Below are 13717 nucleotides of genomic sequence, written 5' to 3'. Positions count from 1 at the left end.
CACTGCACTAAGTGATATTAAACAAGTCACTGCTTGGAGCCTCAGGTCCTTCTGAAAATGAGGCTAATAATATTAGCCCTGCAGGGGCATGTGTGAGGGTCAAAAATAAAATGTATGTTCGAATGATTTGTAAAAGATGGACCACTAGGGTAGGGTAGGGTAGGGTAAGGGGTCCTTGGACCCCCTGAAATTGTCTGTAAAATTAGATGAGCACTTTTTTCCCAGTGGAGTGTATTTGTGACTTTGAGCCTCAAAGGCAGATATAACCTGAAAAGGGTTTAAGAACCACAGTGACAATCAGTGCTGCTGTTGCTATTCTTATGATGCCTGATGACCTGCTCTATCATTTTCTGTTGCCCAAATAAGTCCTTTATTTGTACAACTGGCACTTCCTTGTGTTATATAAAAACGATTCTAAGGAAAGATGAAACTAAGTTTCTAGCAACAGGGATTGGGGGCCACTCCAGAGGGGCAATGGTAGTTCAGTTGCCTTGTGCTTTAGTCTCTGGGTTTTTCTTGTCCAGGGATCTGGGACTGAGAAGAGACCTTGAGAAGCTGTAAGTCATAACCAGTGTGCATAAGGCAAATCCAAATACATGACCAGTCCCCCAAAATGCTTGGACACAGAGGAGCCCTTTCAAAAAGATGAGTGTTGAGAAATAAACACTACAGTCACTGCCCAGCAAGGGATAAATTTAGGGAATGCATCATCCATAAAAAAAGTGGTAGAAAAAGAAAACAGGAACTGGTTCTAAGGTGATTTTTCTGATTCGTGTGGATCGGCTCCTTCAGTGACTGGAGAGAAGCAGAGATCTATCTCCCTCACCTGTAGGCTTGGGATGCTGGAGACACAGCCAGACCCTTCCAGGGCACAGCACGTGGAAAGTCACCAAGCGCCGTGGGTGTGGCCCAGCAAAGCAGGGCGTCTGCTCCGCTAGCCTGAGGGTCCACGTCATCCTCCAGGAAACACCACACTGAAACACTGCGGGGCAAAATGCGCTCCTGTTCCTAAAGCCCTCGGAGAAGGAGATCCTGCAGCTTCTCCCCTCAAACCTCACTGTCAGCACAGCTCACAGAGTAAATAGCTCAGAGTTCTTTAAAGGTTAGGAAGGGCTTCTGGAAGCTATAATCAGGACCTGGGGTATTTGTTTTAAAGTCCCTCTGCCCAACGCTTCGAATCCTATTCAGCACTACACAGAAACACATGCCATATGTATGTATTTATAGACTATAAACGGCATCACAGGATTTTCCTTTGAGCTTCCGGGGTGCTCTCATGGTGGGTGAAATTCAACGTGCAGCCGCTGTATTCCCTTCCCTGGGATTCCCTTTTTACTCTTCACATTGCCTTGGTGAATTAAGATTCACATCCCTGCCAGCCATCGCACAGGAATGGGCCTGGGTTAGCAGGACTCCAAGCCTGCTCTGTATGTATATGAAGCTCTCATGGACCTCGGTAGGGGTGGGAAGGGGACCGCCTTTGCCTTAATCCATGTCCTCCGTGATGTGACTGTAGGAGGATGGGGCATTTTTAATGACTGTTGGCTGTGGGACCTCGGGGAAGAAGGGGGCATTCCAGAACCCCCAAATATGTGTCTTGCATCTGATGTAGCTGCAGTGCACACCATGCCAGTATAAAAAGTACACTGTTTTTCTCTTAAGTCTCACTCCATTCTTATACACCAGGGGCTGATCCTGATTTATCCCAGTGTAGGACACACAATTTCCCCCAGGCCTGTGTGTCTATTAGTAGCACTCAGGCAGCCAGTAGCAACTCGGCCTGCCCTTTACTGGAGAGGAAGTGGGGACAGGAATAGAACAGATGCACATTCTTCAGCCCACTCTCTGGGGTCTTCCATGCTCTGCTTGTAGGAAAGCCAAGCCCAGCCTGACCTGATACGGCGCAGACACCTCCCTAGACGCCTCAGCCTGAGACCTCAGGGGACATGGAACGGGGTTGGGAGAAGCCCCCGATGTGGCGAAACAGAAAGGCCGAGGAGAAGGGGAGATTTGTGTTTTAAGTTCTGTACAGGGATTGTAAGTGGGAAAAAGGTTCTTTCCGAGTCAGTGTCCTGCGCCTGCCGGAAATGCTCATGAAATTTGGGGATGCCCCAGGGAAGGGAGATGTGCAGAGGCTATCCCATAAAACCAAGTGGCCAGATGTGCACCATTTCCCTAGAAATTCATAAATCCAATAAATGTTATTATTTATTTGACAGTTATTTTATGCAAAGCTTTCTGTGGAAAAGTACAATTTTCCATGTCTCAGGGAGAAAAACTGCGGGAGTACTAAAAGATATTTTTCCTGATGATAGTAAACATTGAGGCTTTTTTTTAATACATATAAATTTATTTATTAATTTTTGGCTGCCTTAGGTCTTCGTTGCTGCCTGTGGGCTTTGTCTAGTTGCGGCGAGCGGAGGCTACTCTTCATTGCGGTGCGCAGGCTTCTCATTGCGGTGGCTTCTCTTGTTGCGGAGCACGGGCTCTAGGCGCGTGGGCTCCAGTAGTTGTGGCACGCAGGCTCAGTAGTTGTGGCTTGCAGGCTCTAGAGCGCAGGCTCAGTAGTTGTGGCTCACGGGCTTAGTTGCTCCACATCATGTGGGATCTTCCCGGACCAGGGATTGAACCTGCGTCCCCTGCATTGGCAGGCGGATTCTTAACCACTGTGCCACCAGGAAAGTCCCAACATTGAGGCCTTTTAACATCAGCCTTATTTTTATTTAATACGCACTCAGTGCTTATTATGTGTGTGGTACACGTCTAAGCACGTATGCAGTAGGCCTTCCATACCTGCAGCTGCGGAACCCACAGATTCGGAGGGCCAGCTGTGCTACGTCTATTTTATATAAGGGTGCAGGCTGCCAAAATCACACACACAGCTAGAAGCTGTCAGGATTTGAACCCAGGAGATCCGACTCCAGAATTCATGCTGGGAATCACTGTGCTATAACATCAGCTTCCTTCGTTCATTCATTCAACATTTCATAGGCACCTACTGTAGGCCAGATGCGCTGATATGTGTGGTGTGACACAAAGATGAACAAGACATAGCCCTAGAGAATCAGTCTTAGGGAGGCGACAGGGGTTTAAAAAAAAATTACAGAAATGTACCAAGTCATTACATAAAGTGAATTAAATAAACTGAACGCACCTCACAGGGAGCTCAGAGGATGTAACAGTTCGGAATTAAGTCCTAACACCTAACGTGCAAAATACTTCCCCGGTTTGAGAGCTCAGGTCACTTCCACCTCCCACCTCTCGCCCGGCCACTGTCAGCTGCTCCACAGCCTGCTCGCTGGCCTCCCACCCCTCTTGCTCTCCTCTCCTCTATTCTCTCTCCAGACAATTGCCAGAGTGATCCTTTTAAAAAGTAACTTATGTCGGTGAGTCTATTTCTGTTTTGTAAATAAGTTCATTGGTATCATTTTTTTAGATTCCATATATAGGTGGTAGCATATGATATTTGTCTTTGTCTGTCTCACTTCACTTAATATGAAAATCTCTATGTTGCTACAAATGGCATTAGATAGCATTAGAAAACAAACTTATGGTTACCAAAGGGCATAGCATGAGAGGGGGTGAACTGGGGAGAGATAAATTAGGAGCTTGGGATTAACAAATACACAGTACTGTATATAAAACAGATAAACAACAAGGACTTACTGTATAGCACAGGGAACTATACTCAATATCTTGTAATAACCTATAATGGAAAAGAGTCCGAAAAAGACTATATATATGCTTTATATATATATAATATATTAAAATATATATATATATATAATTGAATCACTTTGCTGTACACCTGAAATATTGCTACAATTTATGTCAAAGAGTGTTCTGCCTATGTTTTCCTCTAGCAGTTTTATGGTGTCATGTCTTACATTTAGGTCTTTAATCCATTTTTAGTTTATTTTTGTGTATGGTGTTAGGGAGTGTTCTTATTTCATTCTTTTACATGTTGCTGTCCAGTTTTCCCAGCACCACTTATGGAAGAGACTGCCTTTTCTCCATTGTATATTCTTGCCTCCTTTGTCGCAGGTTAATTGACCACAAGTGTGTGAGTCTATTTCTGGGCTCTCTATTCTTTTCCATTGATCTATGTGTCTGTTTTTGTGCCAGTGCCATACTATTTTGATTACTATAGCTTTATACTGAAGTCAGGGAGCATGATTCTTCCAGCTCTGTTCTTTCTGAAGATTGTTTTAGCTATTTGGAGTCTTTTGTGTTTTCATACAAATTTTAAAATTATCTGTTCTAGTTCAGTGAAAAATGCCATTGGTATTTTGATCGGGATTACATTGAATCTGTAGATTGCCTTGGGGAGTGTGGTCATTTTAACAATATTAATTCTTCCAATCCAAGAACACGGTATATTTTTCCATTTGTTTGTGTTGTCTTCAATTTCTTTCATCAGTGTCATACAGTTTTCTGAGTACAGGTCTTTTACCTCCTTAGGTAGGTTTATTCCTACGTATTTTATTCTTTTTGATGTGTTCCATTATGGGTTTCTTGTCTGCCTCTCCCCCTAGACTGTATGTTCCATCAGGGCAGAGTCTATTTATGTTTTGTTCACTGTAATAGTGGGACTCTTAAAAAAAGAGCCAGGACATAGTAGACTCTCAATAAATTGTTGTTGAATAATTGATTGATTGGTTGATTAATTGCATAAATTGCTTTAAGAAGTCAAGGAAGGCTTCCCTGGAAGTGGACAGTTGAGTGTTGCAGGATAGGTAAGAGTTTGCCAGGCAGACAGAACAGAGGAAAAGCATTCCAGACAGAAGGAACAGCATGTGATGTGCCAGATTTCAAGGCAAGAAAATGACTTGGGTGAGTAGGATTGTTTTGCTCTCTTTTGCATTAGGCGTGTTGGGGAGTCTGATTACAGTGATGGAGAAGAAGACTTTTACTACACTGAGATCAAGCTCAACACAGACTCGGTGGCAGACGGACTGAGCAGCCTGGCCCCGGTTTCGCCCTCCCAGTCCCTGGCTTCGCCTCCTACTTTCCCCATCCCAGATTCCAGCAGAACAGAAACTCCTTGTGCCAAAACTGAGACAAAATTGATGACACCCTTGAGCCGCTCCGCTCCCACCACCCTCTACCTCGTGCACACCGACCACGCTTACCAGGTGACTGGCAAGGGACCGTGAGAGTAATCACTTTACTCCTGACCAAAAGCAGTAGCATTCTGACCTCTGAGTAAAGGATAACTCAGTGGAAAAACAGCATCCAAGAGAGCCCAGTAGCAGAGTTCACTTTTTCTTTTTCTCCTTTTAAAGCCAGAATCTCACACGGATGAAACCCTGTAGGTCCTTGGACTTTGCAGTACTGATTGAAGATCCGATCCCCGAGACGCTTGTATGAGAATTAAAATCCTTAATACTGTAAAACTCTCAGAAGGGTGCCTGGCACATGATATAAGTACCTGTTAAATAAAAAATAAAATAAGTGAAAAGATGAGCCTTGAAAAGTGCTGACACAATGCCACCCTCGTCCTGCACCCCGGTCTGGGACTTAGTGCCCTCCCTTCTGAACTGGTAACTAACTCTGTCAGACTGGAGCTGTGGTTGTCAGTGTTCCCCAAATCAACAGTGTCGGCATCACCTGGAAACTTGTTAGAAATGTACATTTCTTGGGTTTGCCCCAGACCTGTGGGACCAGAAGGAGGGGTGGGGCTGAGCAGTCTATGCTTAACAGACCCTCTAGGGGATTCTGCTTTACTCCAAAGTCTCACAAGACCTTAGAGACAAATCCTGCAAATACAGGACACGGCTAAAGCTCCTTTTCCCCCAGCAATTATTAACTCTTTTAAGTGTTGATTTAGTAAAGTTTCAATACACTCAAATTTTAAAAAAAATTTTCCCATAATTATCAACCACCTTATGTAACTTTTTAGAAGAAAAATCTCCTGTACATATTTGTAATTGTGTTCTCCCACCCTTGTTTTATAAACACTTTCCATAGAACTGAATATATAACTGAATTCAACTAAATCAAAACATTAAATTGTTTTAATCATTCTTTTGTTAGGGATCTACTTTTTAGTCTATCCAGCTTTTTAATTATCATTAGTAAATCTACAGAGGATACTTCTGTGCCAGTAGCTTTATTTTTTCTTTGAATTTCCAGAAGAGTAATTATCGAGTCTTAGGATATAACATGAACAGCTATGTATTGCCAAAATATTTTCCAGTGGTGCCAGTTAGAAAACCACTGTCACTAGCAACTATATGTATAAAAGTAGAAAAACTAAAGCTGTAGAGGAAGAATTCAGCCATTTATTTAGTAGACTTCAACTCAAGAGCAATGGAATAGAGCTAATTATTAAATTAGTTGATGCAATAACTTTCATTCCTGACTCTTCTTACGGCGGTCAAAAGAATTATTCATTCCTTTGTTCTTGTTTGTCAGTGTTGCATTTAGGTCCGAAATCGTGGGCTTGAACCAACTTAATTAAATTATTCTGCTTATCTATACAATGAGAGTTGGAACACACACTAAGGGATCTAGAAGTTCCTTCCCAAACCATTTATTCACAATATTGGGATTTTTATGTTTACAGATATTATAAATGCTCAGCATAAAAATATTAGAAACATAAGCAAAGAAAGACCATCCTTAGTCCCAACAACAAGAAAGCCCCTTGGTTCATATTTTTGGTATGTCCTTCAAAAGTATTCTATGTGTGTATGTATACTCATTTTTTTTTAAAAAATGGAACCTATTTTAGTACTGTTTTCACTATGCTTTGTTTTTTCCACTTAATATCTCATGAACATTTTTCCACGCCAATGACTATTCTTCAACAACATCATTTTTAATGGCTCCATGGCCATATCATGATATATCTACCCTTTTCCCTATTATTGGACATGTGTTTCCAGTTTTGTTAAATATAATACATAGTTCTGCAATGAACATCCTTATATCCATTTCCTGAGAATAAATTCTGGAAGTGGAATAGCTAACATACAGAACACTAAGAATTTTTATATGTATTGCCAAATTACCCTCCCAAAGTGTTGTAATTTACAACCTACCATCACTGCATAAAAAAGTGACTTCCCAACTTGATAGTGAGGAATTGTATATCACAGATGTCCTAAAATAGGTATATGTATGTATAAGCAAATTTCTTTTCAGAAATCGGTAGTCAAAAACTTTCTCCTTTTATACCTTAGATTGCTTAGATGTATAAAAAGTTTATCTCTAGCTACTCTTATTGACTGTGTTTAATTTCCTCCTATTATAATTTAGTCATTAATATAGCTGAGATTATTTCTGAGGCCCTACTTTGGAAATGACAGCTTAAGACTCTGGGGAGAAATGTTCTTTCATAACAACTTTCTCTGTTTTCTATTTGACAGGCCACGCCCCCTGTGAACATTCCAGGATCGGCCAAGTTCACCCCCAATGGCAGCAGCTTCAGCATTTCTTGGCAGTCTCCTCCAGTTACCTTCACAGGCATTCCAGTAAGTAGAAAAGCAAAAAGCCAGAAATCTGGTCAAAGCCAAACGTATATTTAGAGAACAAATTGTAGAAACATGCAAGAAAAAGACAAAAATTGGAATGCCAGAAGAATTCTTTTTTTTTTTTTTTGTAATGATATTTGTAAACTCAGCGAGGTGTCTCGTGGTTCAGACAGGCCCAACTTCTTTGTAAAAAGGTGTTTTGACTGGAATTTTAGAAAGTAAAAGACAGTTTCATCTGTTGATAAACAACTTGTTGGAAATATATCAAGATTTTTTGTGTGTGTGGTATATTTTTGTTTCCAAAAGGCTTTATAAAATTAATAGCCGAACTCAGACCCTGAACATAAAAGAAAGAGACCCTATACATAAATGGCATTTATCATTATGAGTAACTTTATAAGATTTGACTTTGAAATTATTGTTTGTGGGTATGTCATTTTGCAAGTTCAAATAGTAGAAATTGAAATCACTTTCTTTCTTCCAAAGCCTGAATAGTCCATGCTGATGGGTAATTTGCAAATAAATGAGTGCTGAAATATGCCATCGGGTTTAAGTAGTATATAAGAATTGATTTGACATAGTAAATGATTACTGTCTGAAAACTCAGCATGAATTTGCTTGATTTTTAACTATTCATTTAAAAAGATATTGGGTCTTTTATAGCTTATCACAGAATATCCATAGACCCCCATCCCGCTGATGCTCAAGGGGGTTTATAACTCCTGATAAGGTTCAGGAAAGTGGCTTATGATAATAGACATTAACCTTATTTTCTCCTCTCCACCCCTCCCTAAGGACCTCACAAAAGCTTCTTATTGCAACCACTGGCAACTCCCAGAGGTTTCCAGCAAATACCAAGGCCTCCTGTGGAGCTGATAAAAATGAAAGTGGCTCAGTCAATTACGCTGTGCTCTGTCAATGAATATTTATTAAATTCCCTAGAGGAATAGTCAACAATAAAAAGCATCCTGCTGGCAGCAATTCGAGAATTTGTGGCTTCCAGAAAATACTCCTAGAATAGGATTTTTAAACAGGATCATGGATCTGGAGTAATTATGAAAGGTGCCTCCTTCACGAAGAGTGGGACCTGCTGGTTGTTCTCAAAAAGCAAGAATACGATGAATGCCCTGTTAGTAAACATTTAAAAAGAATAACTTAGACATGTAGGTATTAGTTTTGTTTCTGGCAGGAACAATGATCCCCGAAGGTGGGTGTCAGAGGTAAACAATCAGCCCTTTTGGCGACTTTTTTTTTCTTTTTTTGGATAGACGTAAAAAGACCCAGAGTGGCTCTCGACGTGACATTTGAGACAACCCTTCTAAGCCAGCAAGGCAGCTACAATCACAGAACGACAGAGCCCTGATATTCTGAATTCCGTTCCTTCCCTTCTTTGATTTGAGCAGAATTTTCAAGGGCATCCCCCTAAAGCTCATCTGGTGTAAAAACAAGTATAGTGTGTAGACAGAACAGCCCAGTTCAGACTTCCTTTCAAATTACCTCTATGACCAGCCCGAATGGAATATTTCCCCCTTTCTTCTATTAATTAAATCATCTCCTTCTGAAGTATAGTGTGACATCACGCTGTGTGGTTTTTTTTTTTTTAATTGGGGTATAGTTGTTTTACAATGTTGTGTTAGTTTCTACTGTACAGTGGAGTTCCCTGTGCTATACAGCAGGTTCTGATTAATTATCTATTTTATATATATTAGTGTATACATGTCAATCTGAATCTCCCAGTTCATCCCCCCACCCCCCGCTTTCCCCCCTTGGTGTCCATACATTTGTTCTCTACATCTGTGTCTCTATTTCTGCCTTGCCAACTGGTTCATCTGTACCATTTTTCTAGATTCCACATATATGCGTTAATGTACGATATTTGTTCTTCTCTTTCTGACATTTCACTAGTTCCATGTCCTCCAAAGTTCCTCAATGTCTTACACGGTAGGGTACCAGCCAGGATCCCTCCTCTTGTTGGTTTTTCAACAGTGAAATTTTAAAACTCTTCTCTCTGTGGACACTGTGGACAGAGTCCCTCATTTCGCTATCGATTGGTTACCAGGGACGTTCTGGACTAGAGCTTTGACAGAAAGTACATAGAGTAACTGAGTTAACTAGGTATCCCACTAAAATCCTATGTGAGCTTCTAATTTATCCTGTCGCCAGAGAATTCCCAATCTATCTGGTTTTAGACCGTTTCAGCAGTCAAGCTTGCCATTGCTATCTAAAAATAAAGGTGAGGGGATGGAGGGAGCTGCCATTTTCGAAGGCTTTTGTTTTATTCTAGAAAGAAGACAAGGAGGCTTACTACTAAAAATGTTCTTCATGTTGCCCTACTCTCTATCAATGCTTTTTTAAAAAGAAAAAAAAAAAAAACTGGCTGTTTGCTGTCCGCCCCTTCTACAGGGGGCTGGATCTCACAACTCCACACCACCCAGGCATAGGGCTGTCACAGGTCCACTGGCTGGGTGCCAGCAACCGTCCCTGAATTCTCCAGGGGTGCTAGTCCCGCCTCTAGAAGACAGGGAGCCAGGCTGACTCTGAGAACATGTGAATCCCCACCTCCTAAATTCGTGTAATAGGATTTTCAGACAGAAGCTCTAAAAGTTTTAAATGATAAGGTACTGGTATTAGTGGTGGCTTCAACTTTATCCAAACTGAAGAACAGAGCAGTTGCCATTTTATTAAATCCTCATTAAAGAACACATTTCTTGTTGTACTCCAAAGCAAGTATTCTGAGGTTGTCAACCCCATTTAAGGTTTCCTTTTCTCCCATGTCTTTGGGACCTGGTATTGAAGAGGGCATGCTTTTGTATGCTTCCTAGAAAGTAGAAATAATCTCCTTCTGCGAAATCCCAAGGTTTGAAGAATTTTATTTATTCATTTGCCTACACTGCACTTCCTGAATTGGGGGCTTTAATAAGTTCCCTGGGTAAGACCTCTTCCCGGAGGTGTATAGCCCAGAAGGTTGATCTGCATATTCACCAAGGTAACGGTTCAGTCTTTTCTAGCCCAAGGCTATGGACATAGGGGTAGGGAGAAGACCATGGTTAATTACTGCTTTCTTTGACCTGTTTTTCCCCAATGACCCCTAATTATCTCCATTTCTTTCCCTGTCTTTTCATGGCAGAAAGCTGAGAGCTCTTGGCCCCTGTGTTAGTCTGCCATAATAGGCTGGGTGGCTTAAACATCCCACATTTATTTTCTCACAATTCTGGAGGCCAGAAGTCTCAGATCAGTGTGCTAGCTGATTCAGTTCCTGGTGAGGGCTCTCCTGCTACCTTGTCAGGGGCCAACTTTTTGATATATCCTCACATGGCCTTTTCTTTTTGTGGGTAGGGAGATAGAGAGCCCTTTGGTGTCTCTTCTTCTAAGGACACTAATCCTATTGGATCAGGGTCCCACCCTTTGGACCTCATTTGTCTTTAATTATTTCCTTAGAGACCCCATCTCCAAATACAACCACACTGAGAATTAGGGCTTCAACATGTGAAGGGGGGTGGGAGGACACAAAATCCAGTCCATAATAGGCCCCATGCAAGCAAATAGGAGCTAATCAACCTGCTATCCAAGGGCCATTCCAAGAGGCTTCAGGCCAGAAAGACAGTCTCCAGACCTGAAATAGTAGTGCTTAATTGTTAGCTTTTTAGCTAGTTTGTTTTTTATTAAAACTCTGATGGAGGGTTCAGAATATTATGTTAGAAGAGATTAAAACCAAGAAAAGGGGCTTTTTTTTTTTTCCCACTTGGGAGATAGAAAATCACACAAAAAAGAAATTTCTCCAACATATTTACAGAAGGACACAACATCTATATTACTGCTCTAGTGTGAAGCAAGTCCTGACTGGCATTTACAAGCCGTGACCTCTAGCCGGTCACAGGACCTCTTTCAAGCAATGCCCTCGACTCAGCTCTGCGACAACCACCTTGTATCATTGTATTGTTGAACACAATGCCTGGCACTGGCTGACATTATGTTGTACTTCCTAGTGTTGTTATCTGTGACATGTCTCATTACTGTAAAACCGGGGGCAGAGAAAGTGGATTCTCCCTATCTGGGGTTGACTCATCTAACACAAATATACTCAACATATGGGAAAAATTAGCCACGATTTTTGCAGACTATAATTTAGAATTCTTTAAACTCTTCTGAGGTCACACCTAATCAGGAGACAAATTACAGGCATACAGCCCATTTTATTTATTTAGAAATAATACCATACAGTACTCTCTCTAAGTGTATTATATGCTTTATAAAACATGTCCCCAAATAGAACTTAAAAATGGTTAAGATGTAAAACAAATAACTCTGGAATGTGGAGGCCACTGGGAGAGAGAGCCAAATCATGTTTTCCAGGGCTTTATTCCAGGGCACACAGTACTGCCATCAGTTATGAGGCAGGATGGAAGAGAGAAAAAGCAGGGCTTTGACACCGTTCAGAACCGAGTTCCAAGGTCGGCTGGTGTCAGACAGCCCATATTCAAATCCCGGGTCCGCCATTTACTTTCTGCGTGGCCTCAGCAACTTCCTTAACTTCTCCATTTCCTCATCTATAAAGTGGAAGAGATAGCGATGCTTATCCTGCGCTCCTTATGAGGATTAAACTAGATAACACAGGGGAAGGCGCTTAGTGTAACAAGCTCTTGGTAATTACTGATACTACTTCTAACTCTGGGATGCATGTAGGCCAGTTCCCTGCTCCAAGCCTAAATTGTCTTCCCTACAAAATGCAGATAGTGCTTATTTTGCAGGCTTTTTGGTGAAGATAAAAAGGGAGTATAAATAACCTAGTGGCCTTTCACATTTGCAAGCACTGAATAAATGTTGGCTCCCTATGCCAGCCTCCCCCTACCCTCAGCCCCAGCTAACATAAGATGCCAAAACATGATTGTCTTGCTATTAAAAAATCTCCAGGAAAGCTCCCGATCAATAGCCGGAGGATATTGATCCTCCCACAGAACTAAGCCGCACGCTGGTGTGGGAAGAGGGTCCCGGCTTCCACTATGCTGCAGCCTGTAGAAACCCAGGTCTGTTGTGGAACGGGAGGGGCTGCCATCAGACAGGGCTAGACACGGAACACGTGTGCCCTCAACTCCAGACTTAAGAAAGCCGTTAGCAGAAATAAAGAAGGTGGAGAAGGATTCTTCCTGCAGTAGGTCCAAAGCTGCCCCTCATTCCTCCCCTAAACCTATGAGGTCACCAGTGTTCTAATTTCAGTTAAGTGGCACCTCCATCCCTCCAGCCTCTCAGGCCAGGACCTAGGAGGCATCCTTGACTCCTCTTGCTTCATCCTTGATTCATCGAAAGATTTGTCCTCTTATTTTCTGTCCTATATCCCATCTGTCAGCAAGTCCCGGACTCTGCCTCTACAGGATACGAATCCAGCCCCTTCTCCCCACCACTGCCACACTCTCATCTAAATCACCAGTACGTTTTTCTCCTGAAACAGTGCAAAAGGCTCTTAAGTGGTCCTCGGGGCTCCTGTCCGGGCTCTTGCTAACCCATTCTCTGAGGAGCCAGAGCGATCTTTGTAAAGCATTAATCAGATGTCTCACTTTCTTAAAACGCTCCACTGGCTTCCCTTGCACTTAGAATCACCTTCAAATTCCTCATCACAGCTCCAAGGCATGACCTGAACCCACCACCTCCTGTCCTCTGGGCTTCCTCCTGCCTCCTACGCATTGTCTTCCGGCCCCACTGGGGCTCTGCACCTGGGAGGCCTTGGCCCTTGCCCCGCCCCTTTCCCCGGAGTGCCCTGTAGATCAAAGGTAACCTCCCCAAGAAGCCTTCCCTCACCACCCTGAACAAATATGTCCTCTCCTTCCATCACGCTTGGCCTGGTAGCCTATTTTATTTTCTTCAGGCACTTATCACTAAAATGCCCTTACTTGTTTTGTATTTATTGTCTATATCTCCCCACTAGAATGTACACTCCATGAGGGCAGAGACTTTATCTTGTTCAGGGCTGTATCCCCACAATCTAGAACAGTGCCTGGGGCACAGTAAATATTTAATAAATATTTGTTGAATAAAGAGCATCTTATAATCTCGTATCACCCCACACAAAATTGACGTATGGCAATTCTGCAAAACTTAGAACCTTCCACATTATCCCCGGCTGATGGAAATAGTGTCACTGTCGTGTCACCTAAACATTTCCAGTTCTCTGACTGAATAAAGAGGTACTCTTGGGATTCTACAAGTTCTACAATAATTTTGAAAACAAAATTTTTTTTCATTGT

General features: G+C 42.1%; 1 protein-coding gene across 3 annotated transcripts in view; it reads left to right on the top strand.

Moving 5' to 3' along the window:
* ZNF704 (zinc finger protein 704) overlaps positions 1–13717 on the top strand; it is a 218174-nt gene that overhangs the window by 189123 nt on the left and 15334 nt on the right. The window contains exons 6-8 of one of the 3 annotated variants that reach the window (XM_082432846.1): positions 4868–5135; positions 7374–7478; positions 8747–11243. In XM_082432846.1, the coding sequence (XP_082288972.1) occupies positions 4868–5135; positions 7374–7478; positions 8747–8752 (379 nt within the window). In that variant the 3' untranslated portion in view covers positions 8753–11243. The other 2 variants (XM_082432845.1, XM_082432844.1) reach the window with 2 other exon arrangements.

Source organism: Balaenoptera physalus (genome assembly GCF_965194825.1).
Source record: "Balaenoptera physalus genome assembly, chromosome: 17".
Lineage (NCBI taxonomy): Eukaryota > Metazoa > Chordata > Mammalia > Artiodactyla > Balaenopteridae > Balaenoptera > Balaenoptera physalus.
This window is presented reverse-complemented; position numbering and strand designations above follow the sequence as displayed.